Source organism: Sceloporus occidentalis, unplaced genomic scaffold (genome assembly GCF_023333645.1).
Source record: "Sceloporus occidentalis isolate IW3139 unplaced genomic scaffold, rSceOcc1.0.p SCAF_71, whole genome shotgun sequence".
NCBI classification, from domain to species: Eukaryota; Metazoa; Chordata; class Lepidosauria; order Squamata; family Phrynosomatidae; genus Sceloporus; species Sceloporus occidentalis.
This window is the reverse complement of record NW_028317051.1, coordinates 4,163,095-4,188,036: the sequence shown is the minus strand read 5'-3', so window position 1 is coordinate 4,188,036 and position 24,942 is coordinate 4,163,095. Positions and strand designations below refer to the sequence as shown.

General features: G+C 40.3%; 1 protein-coding gene across 4 annotated transcripts; it reads right to left on the bottom strand.

Moving 5' to 3' along the window:
* Nucleotides 1-15,787: 15,787 nt before the first annotated feature.
* LOC149286282 (tubulin delta chain-like) lies at nucleotides 15,788-22,898 on the bottom strand. 4 transcript variants are annotated; one of them, XM_089494330.1, is made up of 8 exons: nucleotides 22,727-22,898; nucleotides 22,463-22,610; nucleotides 21,834-22,050; nucleotides 18,997-19,228; nucleotides 17,550-17,714; nucleotides 16,766-16,900; nucleotides 16,150-16,333; nucleotides 15,788-15,890 (listed from the first exon to the last, which is right to left on the bottom strand). In XM_089494330.1, exons 1-8 carry the CDS (start codon nucleotides 22,896-22,898, stop codon nucleotides 15,788-15,790), a joined length of 1,356 nt encoding a protein of 451 aa, XP_089350456.1. The 4 variants fall into 4 exon arrangements, with proteins under 4 accessions (XP_089350456.1, XP_089350458.1, XP_089350457.1 ...); XM_089494332.1 differs by lacking the exon at nucleotides 16,150-16,333 and having other exon boundaries at nucleotides 15,788-15,898; nucleotides 16,761-16,900; XM_089494331.1 differs by lacking the exon at nucleotides 17,550-17,714.
* Between the last annotated feature and the right edge of the window lie 2,044 nt (nucleotides 22,899-24,942).

The window sequence follows — 24,942 nt, the reverse complement described above, 5'->3', positions numbered from 1 at the left end:
TAACGGAGAAAAATGGGCTCTCCTTAATTCCTTATATAATATGACAAATACTAAGGGAATGATTACTAAGTGTCTAACTCTTATTAAAACTGATTACGAACATACGCCAGTAAAGGCAATTAAGATCTGGGAGAGGGAACTGAATAGGACTATCCCTTGGGATATTTGGAGAACTACAATACAATCGATTAACAACGAGATCCCTTGCTTATATATGAGAGAGAACTTTTTTAAGGTTTGTTATAGATGGTATCTTGTTCCAACAAAGTTAGCAAAAATGTACGAACACACTAAGGCCAAGGTTGGAGATGTGAGAATGATACTGGAAGTTTCTTACACATCTGGTGGACTTGCCAATATATAGAGGCTCTCTGGAAAGAGACTGCTCTCTATTACATCTAGATTGGCCAAAAGTTCCCAATCTCTACAGAAGCTTAATAACCCATATCCTTGTATCTACCAAACTACTCATAGCGAAAAATTGGAAAAACAAAAAATTGCCTAATTGGGAGGAGATAAAATCAAGCACAATCTACCATTGTAAAATGGAATTGGGTATAATCAAATTAAATGGATTTAATGTAACTAAAATTAGGAAATGGGAAAGAATATTAAATCTATTGGAAGCCTGAGTATGAGTGGTTCTGGGTTTTCCTTCTCTTGCTGCATCTCATTGTATATTTTATTTGGGTTTTTTTTGTACTGTTTAGTATGTCTTAGAGGCATGTATTATACTCTTTGCCTTGTCTAAAAAATTGTTTTCTTGTATTGTCTAGTATGTACGAAAAAACGTATAAAATATGGTGAGAAATTTTGAAAAAATAACTTTTTCTAACTTTTAGTTGAAAAATCTTTTACTCATCTATAAAAGGTAATGAAAAAACCTGCTAAATAGATTATATTATTTGTCCTGAGTTTAGAAATACCCAATGTTTTTATGTTTTTTTGCTTTTTTTCTACACGTTATGGGGCAATAAGTACAGGTAGCGTTTTGCTATTTCAAAGCCATTTTTTCCAAATCTGGTAATTCTTCCCCCATGTGCCATTTCGGGTATCTTTGAAGCTGGCCAATGCAATTTACCCCATCAAATCATATATTTTTGAAAACTAGACACCCCAGGGTATTTCAGTTGCTAGTATTTTTTTTCACTTGAAATTTTAATGGTTTTTGTAACAATAAATGCATGGACAAAAACAAGAGAGGAGGATGGTACATAAGTCAGCAAACATCAGACCAAAGCAGTAAAATGTGCCAGTGGCATGCTGTGTCTGAATAATGACGAAGTATGATCTGTCCATGGAAGGGAGGGATGGAGGGAAACAGGAAAGAGGGGGAGGTAAGAAGAAAGATAAGAGGAGAGGAGGAAAAGAAAAAGAGAGAGAAAAAGAGAAAGGGAGGAGCCTAGAAAGAACGAACGAATGAACGGCCTTCAAGCTCCATGGGGCACGCATGTCATGGAGCAAAAAACCAGGAGGGTTGTTACGAAAAGAGGTAAAATAGAAGTCGTCCCATCTGTCCCAAGTCACCTGGAAAACATGAGAGGTACCCGTCGCCGAGTGTGCCATACATTTGTACGTACGGGTAGTGGCCATAGAGTAGAGCACCTCACGTATGGATAGAGGTGCAGGGTTCTTCCACTTTCTGGCAATACAGCCTTTAGCAGCCAGAAGGAGATGCATAAAGAGCTGACGACACGGCGTATCCAGGTCAGGAGGGAGCATATCCAGGAGGGCGACCGAGACGGAGGAGATAATCGATTAATCAAATTATTAATGAGTGCGAAAACCAGTTGCTAGTATTTTAACTCTTTCCATGCACCATATCTACCTACAGTCTTTGTCAAACATTTTTTTGCATTTGTTTTTTCACACACATTTTACTTCAGGTATGAATAAACAGGTTCTGGTATATTCACTATCATATTGGCCATTTCCCCCATGTGCCATTTCGGGTATCTTTGAAGCCGGCCAATGCAATTTACCCCATCAAATCATATATTTTTGAAAACGAGACAGCCCAGGGTATTCCAAATGCTGGTATTTTAACCCTTTCCAAGCACTTATTCTACCATCAGCCTTTGTCAAACTTTATGGTAGTAATTTTTTTGCATTTGTTTTTTCACACACATTTTACTTTAGGTATGAATAAACAGGTTCTGGTATATGTCACTATCAAAAAACACCCCAATATGTGTTTAGCAACATCTCCTGAGTACAGCGATACCTCACATGAATGATTTTGGCTGGCTGTTTTGGGGCAAAAGGGCCACATTTGGGGCATGCGCATTTTCAATGTTTAACTTTGGCGTTTGGCGATTAACTGCCCATGCCCTATTTGGTACATCTTTGAGCTGGGCCATTTCAGTGTGCCCAATAAAGCCATATATTTTTGTAAACTAGACACCCCAGGGTATTTCAAATGCTAGTATTTTAACTCTTTCCATGCACCATATCTACCTACAGTCTTTGTCAAACATTTTTTTGCATTTGTTTTTTCACACACATTTTACTTCAGGTATGAATAAACAGGTTCTGGTATATGTCACTATCATAAAACACCCCAATATGTGTTCAGCAACATCTCCTGAGTACAGTGATACCTCACATGAATGATTTTGCCTGGCTGTTTGGGGGGAAAAGGGGCCACATTTGGGGTATGCGCATTTTTCAATGTTGAACTTTGGCATTTAGGGATCCACTTTAATTTATTTTTACTAATCACACTGTGATTAGAAAGCTGGGCTCCATTGACTTGCATGGTTGAATGCAGTACCTGTATTCAACCTGCAAGTGGAGCCAGAGTTCTCTAGAGGGTCTGGAGACCATCTAGCGAACTTTTTCAATTTTATTTTTTTTTTTCCCGGGCCACCGCCATCTTGCGGATGGTGAAGATTGCGTGCTGTGAAATGGGTATAGCCAGGATCACAAGGCTGTTTATCATGGGCTTTGGTCTCTAGCACACTTCTCACTGATTTGGACATCTCCAGGACACAATCAGCCAGGATTTCTAGGACAGAGAATATCCCTGCGTACTCCTTTATTGTGGCCTTTGCATTCTGTCAGGACCCGGGCACGCAGGTCGGGTTGGAGCCCAGTTGCAGGGGACACTAGGGGCTCTGTCTGTACCCCTTGATGCATCATGATGGGTAGGTAGGTACACAGCCAGAAAAGCAGGACTGGAATCAAAGAATAAAGTTTGTTTCTTTTTCCTGTTGTCGGTTTTTTCTCCCTTTCTCCATATGGTTGTAGAGTTCCTGTTGATGTCATATACCTGCTTTTCATGTGTCTCTTATCTTCCCTATTCCTATCTGATGATGATAAATTAGATATTACACCAGACTCTAGAGGGCACTTTCAAGAATGAAAGGGACACGGAGCAGTCCGTATATTTTCTTGGCCAGCTGTGTTTGTGGACACATTTATAAAAAGTTTAATGCTTGCTACACAGCCAATGATTTATTTTATATAACTATGTAAGCTAGACATTACACAAATAAAACACACCTATGTGGAAACAGAGCAAAGCATGTGTTAAGGAAGATTATTATTTTTCTAACAACTTTACTACACTTTGCCCTGAATATCTGAATTGTTTTGGACAAAGGCAAATAATTAAATATGTGCAAATGGGTTAAGAACAAAATTTGGGGTTCATTTTTAATTTGGGAACAAAATTAATTGCCCATATTCACTCTCACTCACTATCTCTTTCACACTCATTCACTCTCTCGCACGCTCTCTAAAAGGTTCCCTACCTTCTCTGCAGACTACTTCCGCTTTTGCTTCCACGTCCACTTCTTGTTCTTCATCTTCTCTCTTCAATCTTCTCTCTTCAAACTTTTATTTCCGTACGCATCTCCGCGGATGTAACCTGGCACGAGCTTCTGCCAAAATGGCAGCCCTTCCGGTGATGCCCTCTCCCTGATTGCAGATAACCTGGCTCAAACTTCTGCCCAAAATGGTGACGCTTCTGTTGACGTCCTTGTGAGGGCCCTGGGTTAATAAGTGCCGTCCATAGTAGTGCCGGGTGCCACTCATTAGGGGGATGCCCAGATGGCCACCTAATGCGGGCCCGCACTTTACTGCTGTGGAGCTCGCAAACTGTGCGACAAAACTCTATTTCCGCCCAGGTTCCTGCTTCCCCTTTGCGGAAAAAGAGTTTCCTCACACAGAGCACGGGTGCCACAGCAGTCAGTGATGCTCGACCAGCCCCCGGACCAGTGAAATCTGTAAGGGGGTGCGGAAGAGTGAATGGGTGAATGATTTAATGAGTGTCCAGGGGCAGAAATAAGACAGACAGGCTGTTTAGGGTGGGCAGAGTTGGCACAGACTGCTAAAGGGGCAGCAGTGGCACAGATAGCTTGTTTTAGGGGGAGAGGCCTACCACGTCAATGTCTGGCTCAGTGTAAAGTGATGTGAGTTATGCTGTACCACCATCAATGCCTAGCTCAGTGTATAGTGATGGGAGTTACGCTGTAACACCATCAATGTCTGGCTTAGTATATAGTGATAGGTGTTATGCTGTACCATATCTGTTCAGTAAATGTGAGTTATTTAAACTTTTTTAATTTACTTATAAGTTTACTTATATTTATTTTTTCAGATTTTTTGTTTTTTCCAGTTGACGTTTTTTGTGTGTGTGGGGTGCCACATACATGCCCCCCCCCCGAGTTTCAAAGACTTTAGGTACACCCCCGGTGATCATTATTTTTTTTTACCCATATTTAATGCTAAGTAAAACGAGAAGAGGAGAGGAAAATATTCTGAGGAGAAACTGAGGTAACTGTTTATGTAACTGTATTGTGCCATATTGCTTTGGATTGAGCAAATGCTTATGAAAAAGCCAAATATGACACAATACATTTACCTAAAGAATATATTTTTGCCAGTACAGTACTTAAAACAACAAGAGCAGGTATTATATTAGGCTTTTTTCACAAACTGAAAAAATTAACTTTTACAGCAGCCAAATTAAAGGTTCACTCCAGCCTTATTTTCATGTGCACCGGTGAATACAAATTGGTGCAGGCATTCTTATCTATGCATACTCCCTCCCCAACATTTCAGGTATCCAAATCAGAACACCTATGTTGAGGGGGTCTTTCCCAATTAGCCACCTCGCAACATTAGGTTGCGTGGAGACTTTGTGCAAGTTGCAATAAATTGCTTTTTTACGTCCCTCAGCTGTTAGGGGAGGCCGAAGGATCTTCCCAACTGGTACATGCTACCCCTTGCCTGAAGAAGGGGGACAACGGAAGCCAACTGCCCAAGATAACAGGACAGTGCCTGAAAATCAGGACTGCCGTGCAGAAACCAGGATTTTGGGGATGAATGGTTATGTAGTTCAGAGACAGGGGTATGGCATCAGTAAGTGTAACTTTAAGAGGCGTGTAGCTTCAGTGGGCTTGGTCTCAGAAGGACAGCTAAATGCAATGGAAATTTGATTACTGCATGTGCCCTGGTAACCCAGGATACATTGTGACATAACTACTTTTTTGTCATGTTTTCTCCCATCTAGGTAGAGTGACAGCAAATGCCATGATGCTATATTAGTAAATTGCAATAATGTTTATTATGGAGGGTTAGCTCTGCACCTCTTGAAGGGGTGGCTAAGCTGAGTTTGGTGATAAACAAACTGCTTAATCATCACAGTCCAGCACCACACTTGCACACCACCCCACGGCATCCCTTAGTGCATCCACAAGGCTGCATGTAACTTGCCATGTAACAGCCTAAAATCAAAACACATGCTTTCACACATTGTGAATACTGATTTGTACAACGGATGACTTGACATATTAAGGGAATACATCTCCACAACCTCTTCTAGAAATTAAGGACATAAACAGGTAAGTATAGGACTCAGGACTTACCTCTTTATTCCACCGCTGACCAACTCTATGTGAACGCCCATGATTTCAGAATGGGGTCTCCAACAGGCCTTTGGTACGTGTGATGGTAAGGTGTCAGATATTTTGGTCATATAGTGTACCAGTGATAAAAATGTCGGTTGGGGTGGTCAGATATCTTTAAACTAGACCAGAATGCGACGTACTCTGAAGTTCTCAACTGTGGGACCCTGACAAATTCAAACTTTAAAAAGAGTATAACTTAAACAATAAATTACTAGTATGTGGCATGTGTGATGTATAAGTGAAATGGTTCTTTAAGAGTGCTATCAGTAGAGACATTTTGGGGGCCCTATAAATAAAATGTTTGTTAAGGTAAAATGTAAGCTATTGATTGATTGTTGAAAACTAAATATAGCCATAACAAAATGACTGATGATGCAATGTGGTTACTTCATAATCATATGATACTTATTTGTATCAGTGGATAGCAATGGACCACATAGATACTGGAGTAAATACCTTGCTTAATTTCCTTACATTCTATCCTCGACTAGTGACTCCCTTATAGATGTATTTTAACAATGCTTTAACCATTTATGGATATTTGAGCAAATCCATATAGTAAGCAATATGCAATAGCAAATTGATATAAATGAATAATGCACAACAGCAATAAACAATATAATGCAAGACTGACATCTTGTGTTAGATAACAGTATTACCATAGTTATAGAAAAGCTATGTTAAGAGTTGAGTACAAGACGATTATAAGACGACCCCCCCAAAATCTGAATATTAATTTAGGAAAAAAAGAAAAAGCCTGACTATAAAAAAGTTTTACTAGTAAATATTATTGCACGTAAAGTATTTTTTCATATTTAATAAAAGCTATGATTGAGAAAATGTTTTTTTTGTTTTTTTTTCCTTTTATTTGCCAACCTGGCCCCCCCAGTTATGCACATCTTCCACCAGGCTTGCCACTCATCCTCCCTGATATACCTTATACCCTCCTATATGCCACTCTGCCTCCCTGATATGCCTTTAACCCCCTGTATGCCACTCTGCCTCCAGAAATTTTTTTTCCAATTACATTCTTTTTTATCAGAATGTTTTCTATACTTCCACGCTGTATCAACTCCAGACGGTCCTGCAAACATTAATTCACCCAAGCCCTTTGCATGGCTGATGGAAAATATGTTGCATCTCCCCAATTTGAGATAGGAAAACTCTGGCCAAATTCAGTGCTGGTTTGTTGTATATTACATGTGTATATTTACAAATGTATTTTTATTTTGCTTGTTGGTGGAGAGCTCTTTGTTCTTTAATGTAAGCAGAATATAATGATGTATTACTAACCACTACACATCATTAATTACATTCCATGGAGCCATAATTCTTTGGTTACATTAAATCCATTATGAGGACCTGGAATGTCATGCCTTGACGAGAGCAGTGTGCATATGGATACTTCTGTGTGCAGAAGGCCACACAGCCAAGACTGTCCTGTGGGTGCTTAAAGCACTATCCCAGTCTTATGTTAGCCACAATCCTTCCGCTACTGGTAGAAGTGCACTTTGAATTTGCCACAATGGTGTCCCCTGCAGCAATATAATTTATATTAAAACCAATGAGATTTTCTCCTCACTGAATTGTCTGTTGTACAGGACCAGTTGGCTCATGTAATTATGTAACATTATTATACTGATCTTTGTTGCACCATCATATTTATTTTGCTATTTCCTCCCTTATTGTTCTGGGTGGTGTTAAGTTTTAGGTTACTGGGGTGAATCTATTGTAGATTGTAAAGGACAAATGTTCTGGGACACGTCTCTTAATTATTGAATTTAGATGTTTCAATCAGACCCATTGCCAAATGTGAATAAAGTCAAGCACCTAGCCATGCAGTCTGCATTTAGAAGCATTTGTAAAAAAAAAAAAAAAAAAAAAGGTCATTCTGAAAAGCTCAGTGTGGCCCTGTGATAGGATGCCACCTTTGCAATAAGTCATTACAATTCACCCCTGCAAGATATTCCATGGTCAACTGTAAGCAGGCTTATTGGAAAATGGAAGCGTTTAGGAACAGCAGCATCTCAATGGCCAAGCAGAAGACCACATAAAGTCACAGAGCACAGCACAGATGCTTTGCTGATTCCATAGCTGAAGAGTTCCAAACTTCTGCTGGCATTATCAGCACAAAAATTGTGCAGCAGGAGCTTTGTGCAAGCCTCACATCACCATGTACAAAGCCAAACCTTGGATCGAGCTGCGTAAAGCACGGTGCCACCAGACTCTGGAGCAGTGGAAACGTGTTCTGAGAGTGACAAAATCACGCTTTGTTTGGCGGATGCCAGGAGAACGTTACTGTGATGTCTTTTCTCTAGATCTGGTGCTGTATGGTTTGCTGCTCTCAGTGATTATATATATATATATGTAACCAAAGAAAAATGGGCACTCACGGGTCTTTGTAGCAAAGTGCATTAAACACTAGTTTATTTCAATCGGCACGGCCAACGTTTCGGACCACCTCTGGTCCTTTCTCAAGACAAGTGCTGTGTGGCAAAGTGAAACAATGTATGCAGTGCAGTGATTAATGTGATAAACAACAGGAGTGGTTTACCCCACCTCTCAAACGATTGGCAGGTTGAACAGTATAAATTTGGACGACAACTGCGACTGAAAGAATTTTTTCATAAGAAAAAAACTACGACTGATATTTTGAATCATCTGTTCAAACTCAGAAGTACTTTTGATCCTATCTCAAACCATATTTTTCTCACCACATTCCAGAGGGTTCAAGAAACTCAATTGGAGAATTACAACTGGAATCAACATAAAGCTCATTTTAATTTAAAAATTTCACGAAAACAGGCACTGACTACTTTATCCACCGATCCGGAGATTGTAATTCGCCCCGCTGACGAGGGTGGTGGGATAGCGGTCCTCAATTACACAGACTACAGAGATGAAATTATAAGACAACTCTCAAATCCAGAAACATATGAGACACTTACATATAATCCAACAGAGAAATTTTCAGCTATGATTAAAATAGTGATTCAGTGAGGGCAGGAAGCTGGTTATTTGACTCCAGATGAAGCCAATTTTCTGATTCAAGAGTTTCCACGTATTCCAGTACTGTATACGTTACCAAAACTCCACAAGAATGCACATAAGCCACCAGGCCGACCCATAGTATCCGCAAAAGGTGGACTTCTTGAGACATTGGGTAAATGGATAGATTACCATCTACAAGATGCGATCCAGAACACCAGGAGTCACTTGCATGATAGCCAAGCATTAATACAAATACATCTCTACCAGAGGGTGAAATTCAACTGGTGATGATGGACGTTACCAGTTTATACACATTGATTCTCCATGACCTGGGCATGCAAGCTGTCAAGCAATTTATCACCAATAATCCACTTTATAAGGGTCCGCTAGTTGAGTTTTTGTTGGAACTTTTACATCTTACTCTTTCTTTGAACTACTTAAATTTGAACATAAATTCTACGTACAGCGCATTGGAACAGCTATGGGGGCATCTATGGCACCCTCTTATGCCAATGCATATATGTACCGTTTTGAAGAAGACTATTTGATGGATATCTTGGGTGACCAAGACTTATTGTACAAACGCTACATCGATGACTGTCTAATAATTTGTAAGGGCACCAAACAGTCATTTCTGGAGACCGTTGACCGAATCGATGCACTCCCCACACCTATTCTGATGACATCAGAATGCAATATGGATTTTATTAATTTTCTTGATTTGAGGATCTCCATCTCTGAACGTCAACTACATTTTTCATTATTTAAAAAAACCTACTGATCGAAACACATTACTCCACAGACAAAGCTGTCATCCTCCTCATGTGTTTAAATCCATCCCCTATGCACAATTCCTGTGGGTACTGTGAAATAATTCTAATATTGACAACACGGAACAACAGTTAAGGGAGATGGAGAGCAAATTCCTACATCGTGGATATGAGCACAATTTACTAAGAAAATGTTTAACTAGAGCTAGAAAGACGATGGACCAGGACAATATCTCTACTCAAATTATCGGACAAAAAAGCTCTGACAGATTGACGTACAATATGCGATACACCATGGCTTCAAAAGATATCTCAGATGGCATTAGAACCAACTGGAATCTGGTAATAAACGATAGAAGCCTTCCTTTATCATTCAAAAAGCGACCGAAAATGAGCTATTCGAAAGGCAGAAGCATTAGAGACATAGTAGTTTCCTCTGATCCTATTCACTGTTATGATACTAATTGGTTGGCTAACCTTCCGGCTCGAAAAGGATGCTATAAATGTAGTGGCTGCGTTACCTGCGGCCACATGATTCAAACTAAAACATTTCAATATCCACATACAAATAAGCAGTTTGACATTAATCATCATATCATCTGTAAATCAGAGTTTGTTGTATATAAAATCACATGCCCGTGTGGCCTCTGCTATATTGGAAAAACGGACTTGACATTACGGGACAGAATCCGGCGAGAAACATCACTTGAACTCTTTACGCTTTGTAGCCATTGATATAGCCCCCCCTTGAGAAGAGGAGATGACAGGGCCAAGTTATTGCTTCAACGTGATAACTTTTGGATTAAGACTCTTTAATACCCTCACACCAATGGGACTAAATGAACATGTATCTTTTTCCTCATTTTTGGATACTCGATGAAATGGAGCATAATACAGTACTTTTTGTGGACGTATGCTTGCTGCATTTATGAAATCCCAATATGTTCTGTTTTTATTCATTGCATGCATGATATTTCTTTGCAGTCTGCAGAATTCTCTGCCTTTACCAAATTTTGTCTATTATAGATTATTGTGGTATGGTACTATGTATTTTTGAAACGTACACATTTTCATTCTATATGCACTATTCAACTGCTATTTCACTGAGAGGTTTCTCTTTTGTTTATGTAATTTCACCAAGGGAATTAAATGTATTGAACGGAACGGTTTTAGGTTCCGCTTGTTGCATGGGGGATGTTTTATTAGGTACACATTATGTTTGACTGGGGATATGCACATGCTGTTCTGGTGATTCCAGTCTTCATTCCCACATGATGATCGTTTGAGAGGTGGGGTAAAACACTCCTGTTGTTTATCACATTAATCACTGCACTGCATAAATTGTTTCACTTTGCCACACAGCACTTGTCTTGAGAAAGGACCGGAGGTGGTCCGAAACGTTGGCCGTGCTGATTGAAATAAACTAGTGTTTAATGCACTTTGCTACAAAGACCCGTGAGTGCCCATTTTTCTTTGGTTACATGTGTCTGGCTATTTTTGGAGCACCCGGGCAAATAAAAGCCTGTGTATATTAACAATATTTCTGAGTGTGCAGCCGCTCCCTTTGGTTTGTGTATATATGTGTGTGTGTGTGTATGTATATATATATATCTCATTGCTGTGATGTCTGGCAGACGGAAAAGGTCTTGAGAGAGGTCACATGATGTGGGGATGCTACAAAACTTCAAAACTATTTATTAAAGAGTTGCAGAAATGATTCTGGAAATCATTTGTAAGTTATAACAGTTACCAACTGTAGTTTAGTGGAAAGGGGATAATGGTATAGGGCTATTTTCAGGAGTTGGGTTTTGCTCCAACTTTGTGGGGACAGTTTGGGGAAGGCCGTTTCCTATTCTAGCATGACTGTAACTATGGGCGTAGGAAGCGGGGGGGACAGATCCCCCCCAGTAACTCATGCGGGGGGGGGCGATAATGAAGAAATCCCCCCCAGGGCTGTAGGAACCCCCCCAATAGAAACGCCGCAAATGCGGCCCGCGAGACCTCGAAGCCAGGGCAACCGATCTTATGCGGTCCGCACCTCGAGCCCTGCTACCTACCTGTGGGAGGGTCTTCTGTACTGCACAGAGGAAGCGGAACCCAGCAGAGTTCACGTGACATCACATCACATCCTGCTTCCTCTGTGCAGTACCAGAGACCGCGCCCCCTGCTGAAGTCTGTGAGCGGCATCGAGGAGCTGCAGTGCAGGTAAGGGGGTGGGGAGGGTGTTTGTTTGAATCAGTATGCGTGATTGAGGGAATGAATCTGTGAGTGAATGAGTATATGAATGAGTGTGTGTGTGTGATAGCATGGATGTGTAAGTGCTGGAACCTAGGCATGATGAGACTGTGATTGCTGTTAGCAATCACACTCCTATCATGCCAAGTCAGCCAGTACATGCTGAAACCTAGCTAGCTGCCCCCCTTGTGTATTGATGCCAGCAGTATGGGGTCTGCACATCACACTCCTATCATGCCAAGTCATATTGCTAAATTTTTTTGTCAAATTGTGGTGTGTTACCTACTTTTATTAAAAATGTGAGTTTTTATTATTATTTTTAAAGGTGGGGGGTCATTTTCGGTCCAGAATTTTCATTTTGGTGCATCCCTGGAATAAATAGAACTATTTCATTTGTAATTATCCTGAGTCCTGAATCTGTAGTCACAAAACTTTCTAGGCCCAGAAATCAGTGAGAGGAAAGGTTTTGTGTCATTTACTTTATTTTAATCTACATATTTTATTGAAGGCGTATACAACTTCCAGTGCCGGGACTCAGCGGATGTGCCGGCACCGGAAGTTGTATACGCGTATTGCGTAGGTGTCCCCCGCCGGCCCCGCAAGACACCCGGGAGTCTGCTCTGGTAAGTCTTGGGGGCTGACAGGCGCCGACTTGCACCTGTGGGGTGAAGGGAGGAGGAGCCCAATATGCAGGGGAGACTATAAATCAAAAATCAGAGTCCATAGGAAAACGGAGGTCAAAGTTCAGGCAGTAATCAATAAGCGAGGTCAATGGGCAATCCGAGGTCAAAGTTCAGGCAGCAATCAGCAAACGAGGTCAGTAGGGAATCCAAGGTCAAAGTTCAGGCAGCAATCCGTAAACGAGGTCAGTAGGGAATCCAAGGTCAAAGTTCAGGCAGCAATCAGCAAACGAGGTCAGTAGGGAATCCAAGGTCAAAGTTCAGGCAGCAATCCGTAAACGAGGTCAGTAGGGAATCCAAGGTCAAAGTTCAGGCAGCAATCCGTAAGCAAGGTCATATATATATATATCTCATTGCTGTGATGTCTGGCAGACGGAAAAGGTCTTGAGAGAGGTCACATGATGTGGGGATGCTACAAAACTTCAAAACTATTTATTAAAGAGTTGCAGAAATGATTCTGGAAATCATTTGTAAGTTATAACAGTTACCAACTGTAGTTTAGTGGAAAGGGGATAATGGTATAGGGCTATTTTCAGGAGTTGGGTTTTGCTCCAACTTTGTGGGGACAGTTTGGGGAAGGCCGTTTCCTATTCTAGCATGACTGTAACTATGGGCGTAGGAAGCGGGGGGGACAGATCCCCCCCAGTAACTCATGCGGGGGGGGGCGATAATGAAGAAATCCCCCCCAGGGCTGTAGGAACCCCCCCAATAGAAACGCCGCAAATGCGGCCCGCGAGACCTCGAAGCCAGGGCAACCGATCTTATGCGGTCCGCACCTCGAGCCCTGCTACCTACCTGTGGGAGGGTCTTCTGTACTGCACAGAGGAAGCGGAACCCAGCAGAGTTCACGTGACATCACATCACATCCTGCTTCCTCTGTGCAGTACCAGAGACCGCGCCCCCTGCTGAAGTCTGTGAGCGGCATCGAGGAGCTGCAGTGCAGGTAAGGGGGTGGGGAGGGTGTTTGTTTGAATCAGTATGCGTGATTGAGGGAATGAATCTGTGAGTGAATGAGTATATGAATGAGTGTGTGTGTGTGATAGCATGGATGTGTAAGTGCTGGAACCTAGGCATGATGAGACTGTGATTGCTGTTAGCAATCACACTCCTATCATGCCAAGTCAGCCAGTACATGCTGAAACCTAGCTAGCTGCCCCCCTTGTGTATTGATGCCAGCAGTATGGGGTCTGCACATCACACTCCTATCATGCCAAGTCATATTGCTAATTTTTTTTGTCAAATTGTGGTGTGTTACCTACTTTTATTAAAAATGTGAGTTTTTATTATTATTTTTAAAGGTGGGGGGTCATTTTCGGTCCAGAATTTTCATTTTGGTGCATCCCTGGAATAAATAGAACTATTTCATTTGTAATTATCCTGAGTCCTGAATCTGTAGTCACAAAACTTTCTAGGCCCAGAAATCAGTGAGAGGAAAGGTTTTGTGTCATTTACTTTATTTTAATCTACATATTTTATTGAAGGCGTATACAACTTCCAGTGCCGGGACTCAGCGGATGTGCCGGCACCGGAAGTTGTATACGCGTATTGCGTAGGTGTCCCCCGCCGGCCCCGCAAGACACCCGGGAGTCTGCTCTGGTAAGTCTTGGGGGCTGACAGGCGCCGACTTGCACCTGTGGGGTGAAGGGAGGAGGAGCCCAATATGCAGGGGAGACTATAAATCAAAAATCAGAGTCCATAGGAAAACGGAGGTCAAAGTTCAGGCAGTAATCAATAAGCGAGGTCAATGGGCAATCCGAGGTCAAAGTTCAGGCAGCAATCAGCAAACGAGGTCAGTAGGGAATCCAAGGTCAAAGTTCAGGCAGCAATCCGTAAACGAGGTCAGTAGGGAATCCAAGGTCAAAGTTCAGGCAGCAATCAGCAAACGAGGTCAGTAGGGAATCCAAGGTCAAAGTTCAGGCAGCAATCCGTAAACGAGGTCAGTAGGGAATCCAAGGTCAAAGTTCAGGCAGCAATCCGTAAGCAAGGTCAGTAGGTAATCCGAGGTCAAGTTCAGCAAGGTCAAGTTCAGGAAACAATCAGGCAAGGTTACTAGGTCACTATAGGAACAGGAGCACAGAACTGAAGACACTCTGTAATGCACTGAGCGTCTCAGAATATCTGAGCACTGACATGATGGTGTTCAGGTGTTTTATAGGGATCTCAGGCGTGACGTCACCCGTCACGCCTACAGACCCGCCCACAGTACAACCCCTCATACAGTTCAGTGAGGGAGCCGGTGCTGGGAGCACCGCCCCTCCTGTATAAAAAGCCTCCGTCCCGCCCCCTCTGTCTCTTTCCCCACGGACTGCAGAGGGAGGTGGTTTCAGAGCAGCATGCTGCAGCACCACCCCCCACCTCGGCGTTCCTGCAACCGCGGCACCCGCGAACCTCGCTCCCTCCGAGGACACGAGGAGAGGAGCTCCGGAGAACACAGCCCGCGAAGGACGCCGGCGATTAACGGACGGACGCCCTGCCGTTCGTCGGCGCCTTCCCTGTTGGAGGCGAGCAGCGGGTGCAGGCTGCTGCCGGCAGGTACGTGCCTGATAGGGGCAGAGGTAAAACGCATGGTGCGGACGTTCACCGCTGCCGGTGAACGTCTGCACGATGCGCTCAGACAATCTCCCGTGCCAGCACTCCCCCCATGGGAAGTGCTGGCAGGGGAGGCTGTCTGAGCGTATCAGAGAGTAGGATACGGGTCCCCTGCACCGCTGCGGGGATCCGTATCCTAACCCTGCTGCCTGCCTGGCGCCCGGAACCGCATGTCCCGGGCGTCAGGCGCTAGACCCCGAATATAGGCCGCACCCCCACTTTAAAGACTTAAAGTGGGGGAAAAAAGTGCGGCCTATATTCGAGCCAATACGGTATATATGTCTATGTATTTAGAATGCAGTGTTTCATAAAAGTCCCTGTTGGTGTAATGGTCACGTGTCCCAATACTCTGTCTTTATAGTGTATATCATTTTGAGTACATTAAAGAAGGGATTCACGATTGAACAAATGTCACAAAAAATTTAACTATGATAGCAATTGTCTCTTGGATGGAAAGGGGTGAAACAATGCAAAATATGACAAAAAAAAAATCAATACTTTTGATTTAAACAGATTTAAATTTATCTTACAGGAGTATCACAGTGTAAAAAAAAAACCTTTTGATAAATAATAGACAAGGAAAAAATTAAACGTTACTGAGAAATATTCACAAATTGGAATAACTGGAAATAATCTGTTCAAGGGTTGCAAAACTTTCCAAAAATTCCTCTTCCTCAATTCCAAATTTTGTATATTGGTGAATGTATGCTCTAAAGCGGGAGAAAAAAACAAACCAAAAACTAAATTAAACATACACATATAAAAACGGCAGATTTATAAATTTGTGCGACTTTCAAAAGTACCAATTTTGTATGTCAGAGATTACTGAAGTATCACTTATCTCTGTGACAGTAAAAGCTCAGTACTGTTTTTGAATGGCAAAGACAGACATTTCAATCTAGTGGCTGAGCTGAAAACTGGACTTACTAGATCCTGCTAACAACTGTTCATGTTTGTGGAGGTACTTACTTGGACGCAAACATGTCCCATGCCTTACTAACAATGTTGTCCAAGGGTTTTAGCAAATATTGACTATTGCTAACCAAAGTAGCCGATTTCTCATATTTGTTGAATGATTTTGGTGTTTTCCAAACAGTATAAGCGTCATCTGGTGGCAGCCACGAGGTATATAATGCTGGATCACGGAAACTTTCTGAAAAATGGTAAAACATGACTTTTCTGAAAAGAGTCATTTTATCAATACTTTAAATATGTTATTAGTATACATACACATTCTTACAGTAAATATTGTGCATCACTGTGGGGCAATGTACACACATTATATATACCTACCTACCTACTTGAGGATTAACTGTTTTACTACACAATGCTTAACTCACACAGAGGTTGTTGGCATGGGTACAGAACTGTCGCAAACTATACAAACAGTGTTTGTTGGTAAATTAACATGTCAACTTGAGACCAAATTTCAGTCTGTCTTATTGTCCCTTCATTTAATTTGTAGCCATAGCAATTTACATATAGCGATGTTTACATGACAATTAAATATGTCCCTATAGTTTTCTTTAAAATAGTGTAGCTTGTAATGTTTAAAAAAAAAAAGTTTCTCCTTAGTTCTGTTTACCTAGAGAGGCACTATGAAGGTCCTTGCCTCGGAGAATTGTCAGATTTGCAAGCGAAGTATTAAAAAGCAGTTCCCTTCTCGAGGAAAACTTTTCCTCTGTTGGCCGTGATGAGGGTCGCACCTGCCAGTTAATTCCTGGGGAAGGAAATAAAAACTTAAAAAAACAAAAACAAACTATAATTATGCACCACACGTGCCTCTTTTAAATTAGATATCCATGTAACACAGAAACAAACGGTTACCTTGTGGTATCATACAAAAGTATGCTTTACCATCACAAACACATTACCACAATATATTATGATTTTAGAAAGTCCATTCAGATAAAGAAATCCTAGATATATCCAACAAGAAGCAGGTATACAGTTTTCAGTATATTGTATGTAAATTACACATTGGTGAAAATATAGCTGAATAAATCTACTTGTCTAATGTGATGTGTCATTTTGCTTAAGAATACTACTTCAGGAATATGCCCTAAATACAGTAATAACCACATGCAATTCTTTTTTCTTTTTTTAAATATCTTGGGCAGGCTATATCTATCTATATACATGCTATTTTGTTATAGTCATGCGATGATTTAAGGTTAAGTGTTTTGCTACAGCAAAAGCTAAGAGTCATGGGTGTTGTTTTTTTCAAGCAATAAAAGGAACCTTTTTTCCTTTTTCCAACTGAACAGCCCAAAGTCATCAACAGAACATCCAAGAGAAATAAACATGCGTAGCTTACAAGAACATTTATTCTTTATTTTTTTGGAGCCCTACTGCAGGCCTGTCCTCACCTTCTTCCATTTTCGCATTAGCAATGAGCATTTGCCTAAGATGTTTGGTAAGCCCCTGCCAAGTAAATGTACTGTATGCCAGGGAATGTTCAGACATTTGAGGAATGTTACGGAGACCTAGCATCTTAAATTCAGGGTGTGGGACCAGGCATGCCATTAATTCCCCTGCGAAGAAAAGGAAAAACATTGTATTAGCACATGAGCCTTAAAATAATGTATTTTCTTTTAGTATTTTATATATATAACCTGAAAGAAGAATAGGGCAATGTGAGTGCCGTTATATTAAACTTTAGCCTGTGTGCATGATGCAAAAATTAGAGTAACCGTAGAGTAACCGTTGTTAAAATTACACAAGTCATTGTTTTCTGGACAGAACCATCAGACCTTTAACGAGAGCTGCGAAAAGCAATATTATATTTAAATGACGAAGCACAATGACAAAAGGTTTTTTATTTCACTGTAATAACGTACCATTACTCCATTTTAATACCACCTAAATTAAAAGGGTACACTAATGTAAGTAGTGGTCCAACATCTATTTCACCTTTTCCACACCTCACTGCCCAAAAAAAAAAGTATTTTAAAGAAACAAAGACAGGTCGTCAGATGGCCAAAACGGCATGGATGGGTGCCATCTGCCAAGGTGTGCCTAGTCAGATAATCAAAAGGCAAAGCACTTATGTGTGGTAGTTCTTTGACTTGGATGTTTCTGATTTCTCAGAAAGTGATGTCTTGTATTTTGTCCACTGGTGAAACAAGTTGCAGCAAGAGTGTAGGCCTTTTTGCCGCAAGAACCTCAAGTGTTCATATCTACCTTCTGAATACCTCAAGTATAGGCATTATACAAAGACAGGGGTTTTAGTGCACAAGATAAAATATCCTTATAAGAAAAAAGCAGAATAGAGGCACAAAAACCCTAACCACATCTGTATAGAACAATAGGTAGTTGGCTCAATTTTGTCTTTTATGATAGGACTATAGTGTTGCTTTGTGTGGATGTAGTGGATCGTTTTTGTTTATTTTGAAAGTATTTATTTTGAAAAGTATTTGTTTACATAAAAAATGTGCGCTTTGGAAATATAATAATTTGAAAAACCATTGGCACTATTTCCTTTTTTTCTTTTCTTCATGTAGCCTCATCATTGTCACCAAACTTTGCTAGTGGAAACTCACTTCTCGTATCTATTTTGACACCATAGATTACCTAGCAAGGAGTATGTTATTTAAAGAAAACAAAAAAAACCCTCAAAATAATGTCCAAGTAGTGTGGTGAAAATTAAAATCAGTCCCCAAAGATTAGGAATATATTAAATTTATATGTTTCTATATACAATTCTAAAATATAACAATCTTAAAAATGTCTTATTTGAATATAAGTATGTAATAATAATTACAGTTAACAGAAAACACAGGCCACTTCCAGCTAAAATCACTATTAATACCATACCTAGAGGATTCCTGCTGTATTGAGACGCTCCATCTGAAGTGTATGCAGGCTGAAATACGCTGCCCAACTGATGAGCAATGACTTTGTTGACATCCCGAAAAGATATCTGCTTAATATTCATTAGCTGTGAACAAACTTTGTGAATGATATCATTCTCATGTACTAGCAGTGCATCTGAGGACAGGTAGAGGTGGAAGAGGGTCAGAATGGAATTGTAGTTTTGAACAATCACCTATAAAAGAGAAATAAAGTTGTATAACCTGAACATGACTACAGTTGCTTAACCCCTTAAGGACCAGGCTGTGTTTTACCTATTGTACCATTGGGACCGAGGCTGTTTTAATACTTTTGCGGTGTTCGTGTTTAGATGTAATTTTCTCTTCACTCATTTAGTGAACCCACACAAATTATATGTTGTTTTTTTCAGGACAAGAAGGGCTTTCTTCAGATACCATTGTAATAATAAAATATGATGAAAAATGTAAAAAAAACCCACGTTTTCTGACTTTTACCCCAAAAATCTTTTACTCATCCAAAAAAGCTAATGAAAAAACCTACTAAATATATTCTACTATTTGTCCTGAGTTTAGAAATACCCAATGTTTTTATGTTTTTTTGCTTTTTTCTGCACGTTATGGAGCATTAAGTACAGGTAGCGTTTTGCTATTTCAAAACCATTTTTTCCAAATCTGGTAATTCTTCCCCCCATGTGCCATTTCGGGTATCTTTGAAGCCGGCCAATGCAATTTACCCCATCAAATCATATATTTTTGAAAACTAGACACCCCAAGGTATTTCAAATGCTAGTATTTTAACCCTTTCCATGCATAAGATTCTACCACCAGCCTTTGCCACACTTTGTGTTAGTATTTTTTTGGTATTTTTTTTTACACAAATTGTACTTTGGGTATACATTTATAGCTCCAGGTATACGTCACTATCAAACAACACCCTAATATGTGTTCAATAACATCTCTCGAGTACAGTGATACCACCCATGCATGGGTTTGACTGCTGTTTGGGGTTAAAAGGCCACATTTGGGAAGTGCGCTTTTTTCCCCCTATTTTGGTCAGTCTGTGCCTATGCCCTATCTTTGAGCCCGGCCACTACAATTTACCTCATAAAACCATATATTTTTGAAAACTAGACACCCCAAGGTACTTAAAATGGTAGTATTTAACCCTTTCCATGCATCAGATTCTACCACCAGCCTTTGCCACACTTTGTGGTAGTATTTTTTTTTATTATTTTTTTCACACAAATTGTACTTTGGGTATAAATTTATAGCTCCAGGTATACGTCACTATCAAACAACACCCTAATATGTGTTCAGGAACATCTCCCGAGTTCATTCATACCCCACATGTATGCGTTTGTCTGGTGTTTGAGGTTAAAATGCCACATTTTGGAAGTGCGCTTTTTTTCCCCCCCATTTCGGTCAGTCTGTGCCTATGCCCTATCTTTGAGCCCGGCCACTCCAATTTACCCCATCAAACCATTCATTTTTTTAAATTAGACACCCCTTGGGTATTTGAAATGCTTTTATTTAAATTTTTCCACGTCAGGATTTTTGGGAAGATACAGCGCTAATTTTAGCACTTGCTCATAATAATAAACTTTATTTTTTTATTTTATTTTACTCTTTTTGGACTTTTTTTTTACATTTTGCTGGAACTGGATAGTTCCTCTAAAGCATAATAATTTTTAAATGTTACCATGTTTTTTTTAAGCTTTTTCTTTTTTTCTTTTTTTCTTTTTTTTCTTTTTTTTTTAAATATTTTACTAATCACATAGTGATTAGAAAGCTGGCCTCCATTGACTTGTATGGTTGAATGCAGTACCTGTATTCAACCAGCAAGTGGAGCCAGAGTTCTCTAGAAGGTCAGGAGACTGTCTAGCGAACTTTTTCAACTTTATCTGTTGACGCCCCGGGGAGGGGCCAGACATGGCCCATCATGCCGATCTCGGTGTTGCTGAATGCCTCGACATCGAGGCATTACAGCAACACCGTTTAAGCTTAGAAAGTGATCATTGATCACTTTCTAAGCTTGTTTAAGTCTGATGACGTGTCAGGCACGTCATAGGTCGTTAAGTGACCGTTTTGCATGACGTGCCTGACCCGGCAATGGACGTTAAGGGGTTAATCCTTTGCCAAATATGCAAGGACGAGGTAGCCCCATGCTACAGGCCAGGCGTTGGGCTCAGTTTGTCAATCTGACTTTACATCTACACTCAATCAGAATTTACTGAGCAATGACATGAAACATAGCTATAATAAATAAACCAAAAACAGATTACATGCGCTCAAATCCAAACCCACATTATTAAATAGGGTTAAGTACAGGAATTTGGCTAAAGCACTCAAGCTCAGCTAGCAAGCCAAGGTACCCTGCAAGTTTTTCATTTAGGACCAACAAAACACGAGATGTATTTACCTTCTGTGCTTCCCTAGGTCCGACCTAGGGTAGCACACACCCCAGCTGCCCCCCGGCATCTTTCTGGCATTGAAAGTGCCTGGTATTTTGAAGATATGGAGCGCTGGGATATGTGAGGTCATATCCCAATGCTCTGTGTCTTGAAGGCGTGCAGTGCCTTTGAATGCGGTCTCTGGAGGCTGTGCTGGCACAGTCTTCACAGTGTAAATGGGCCAGTTGGGAAGATCAAAGATCTCCCCTTTAACTGGCCCATTGTGCACCAGTTTCACAGCGGGCGATTGTTACTCCCCTGGACCTGCTGCCCCAGGCAGGATACGTAAATTAACAAAAACAATAGGTTGTATGCTGTTAATTGGTTTCATTGACCAAAAATATTAAATATATTAATATAAAATATTAACCTCTCCAGTTCCATATGGCCAAATGACTTCATTAAGGAGAAATGAGTTCGGGTAGGCATCACGTAAACACTGTGTCACATACGTTCCCATGCCAGATCCTGTTCCTCCAGCCATACTCATTATTGTGAAAAAACCAGCCAAGCGATCACATTTTTCCACTTGCTTGCGAACTAAGTCCATGACTACGTCTTGGTGTTTTGGACCATGCACACAGTAACTGCACAATAAAATAAAACATATTTCAGCGAATACTAGAGACTGTCAGAGTAAGATGTGTCAAAAACAACTATTGTTACTTGTAAAACATGGACTATTTCATGTTCAATTTCTACATTACTTTTTAGATGGCAGATCCACATGAACTTTATTAATGGCATTTGAAGTCAATGATGTAATGCAGGACAATCTGGGTCAAAAGTAGTGAAATCTCCACCTGTTACAATAAACCTCGGCAAAAGGCTCCTGTTAGGGCATAGCTGGCAAAGACCATGTCAGGATTGGGTGTTCTTATTTTTCTTTCCTTTACTGCAAAAGTGCAAATGTACAAGAAAAAAAAAATACAATGTTTCAACATAGGCCTACCTGACCAAATTTTTTTTTACAAGTGGTAAAAATTATTAGCATCATACCCATTTGCCCAATTGTTTCCCGATCCTTGCTTCTGAGAAAAGTGCGACTTTTGATCATATTTCCATTTTCCAGAACGGGTAGCCATAGACATTGTTTGAGATATTACTTTAGGCTCCATGTCTACAAGAACAGCCCGTGCCACAAAATCTGCATTATAAGGAAAATAAAACAAAACCATGCTCAATAATCAAAATAGGAAGAAGGCTTTATACCTTATAAAATTAAATCAAAAACAAACCAAGCACTGGAATTAACACAAATACCTCCTGATTCCTCCTCGCTGAAGAATCTCTCCATGCAAACTTCTTGATAATGGTCGTTTTCTCTCCGGGAGCAAAGTCCAGTATTATGGTTAAGATCATTGTGGATAACGTCAAATAACTCATAGCCGATCTGGTTGCCACACTGTCCAAGTTGGACCGTAACTATTGACATGCTCAATAGTAGTTTGGAATTTAATCTGGGGGGGAAAAAAGAGGCAAAAGGACTGAAGGCATATAAACACTGGTAGTTTGTGCACTTTGTACGCTCAATACAAATTTTCTTTTTTACCATCTTCCACTAAACAGACAAAGCACCATTGCATTGATCAACTGGACTCTTTCCATTATTCACTAAAGCAAGAGAGCTGTATTTCACCAAATTCATTATACATTAAGGCCTATCCTGGGCAAAGTTCTTTTGCAAGAAGCTAGCTTAACTGGCCCTGTATAATATTGTTTTAACTGTGCATTATAGAAATATTATATACATATATATATGCATTATATAGAGGGAAGTCAATGGGTTGAAATAGCAATTTGCGTACCAACACTCTAGTAAGCAAAGCCTTCTGTTCTGTTTACATTTCTATTGTAAACAATACAGTGTCATTTAGTCTGCTTGGGCTAAATGAAGATAAGGGATACATTGAATTGGCCGGGTTCAAAGATGTCCCAAAAATAGGTCATGGACACAGGCTAACCAGATGTCCACATTCCAAAAAATGCAAAAGTGGCCTATTAACATGACAAACCCATGCATGGGGGTATCATTATACCGAGATGGTGCTTAACACATATTGGGGTGTTTGGCTGGCTCCAAAGATGTCTCAAATAGCACATGGGGACAGAATGACCAGATTTGGGAAAAAAAAAAATTTAATTGCAAAATTCTACTTGTACAAAAAGCAAAAAAACATTTGGTATTTCTAAACTAGAGACAATTTAGCAGGTGTTTTTCATTTTTTGTAGATGAGAAAAAGAGTTTTCAAGTAAAAGTCAGAAAAAGTCCTTTTTTTCCTCTCTCAATTTCCACCATATTTTATACTTTTTTTTAGTAAATTAAATGATACAATCAAAATAATGGCATGTAAAGAAAGTCCTTTCTGTCCTGAAAAAAACCCCAAATATATAACTTGTGTGGGATCACCGCAGAAATGTTAACAGCCATTGTCACGAGGGGTACAAAAAATAAAATCAGCATTGTCACAAAGGGGTTAGTCATTAATTTCTCTACTCTGCAACCGCCACAGCTTTAGATCTGAAAAATTCAGTGGCTTCACATTATGGCCTTGTCTTAATTTGTCCAGCAGAAGGCTCTAGCTCTGCAATTGCGCTCCCTATGTTCAATTTCTCTTCTCCTTCTCACAATCACTTGCAAATTAGCACACTTAAGCTCAGTCACCTCCTCTATTAAGTTTGTTCAATGCAAGTCATTTTATCAAAACTTTTGCTTGCAGTACAGCGCCGTTGTCATTTGTCAAAGGTCACCTTTATGGGGCACCGTCTCAAAAATTAACAACATGCTAAAATCACCCAAAATCTACAGCTCTCTGATGTGCACCAGTACCCACTCTCTCATACACTATATGGACAAAAGCATTGGGACACCAGACCATTACACCAACAGGAACTTATGTCACTTCAGCATACAAAGATATTTTGGACAATGCTATGCTTGCAACGGTGTGGGAACAGTTTGGGGAAGGCGCTTTTCTATTCCAGCATGACTGTGCCCCAGTGTACAAACCAAGGTCCATAAAGACATTTTTGTATGAGTTTGGTGTGGAAGAACATGAGCCCTTTCCTAAACCTCATCAAACACATTTGGGATGAACTGGAACGGATATTGAGAACCAGGCCTTCTCATCCTGACCTCACAAAAGCTCTACTAGATGAATTCCCACTTCCCAAAATCTTGTGGAAAGTCTTCCCAGAAGAGTGGAAGCTGCAAATGGGGGTCAACTACATATTGATATCTATGTATTAAGAATGTAATGTCATAAAAGTCCCTGTTGGTGTAACGGTCAGGTGTCCAAATACAGTATATGGACAAAAGTATCTATTTCTGATTTTTCTTACAGAATAACTTTTGATCATAATGATTTTGATCTCTTAGTACACTTCATTTGTATTATCTTTCTTCAGTCTAATTGGAATTTTATGCCGGTTGCCTAACTTTAAGAAAATTATTTTCCGCCAGGATTTAGAATTCCTTA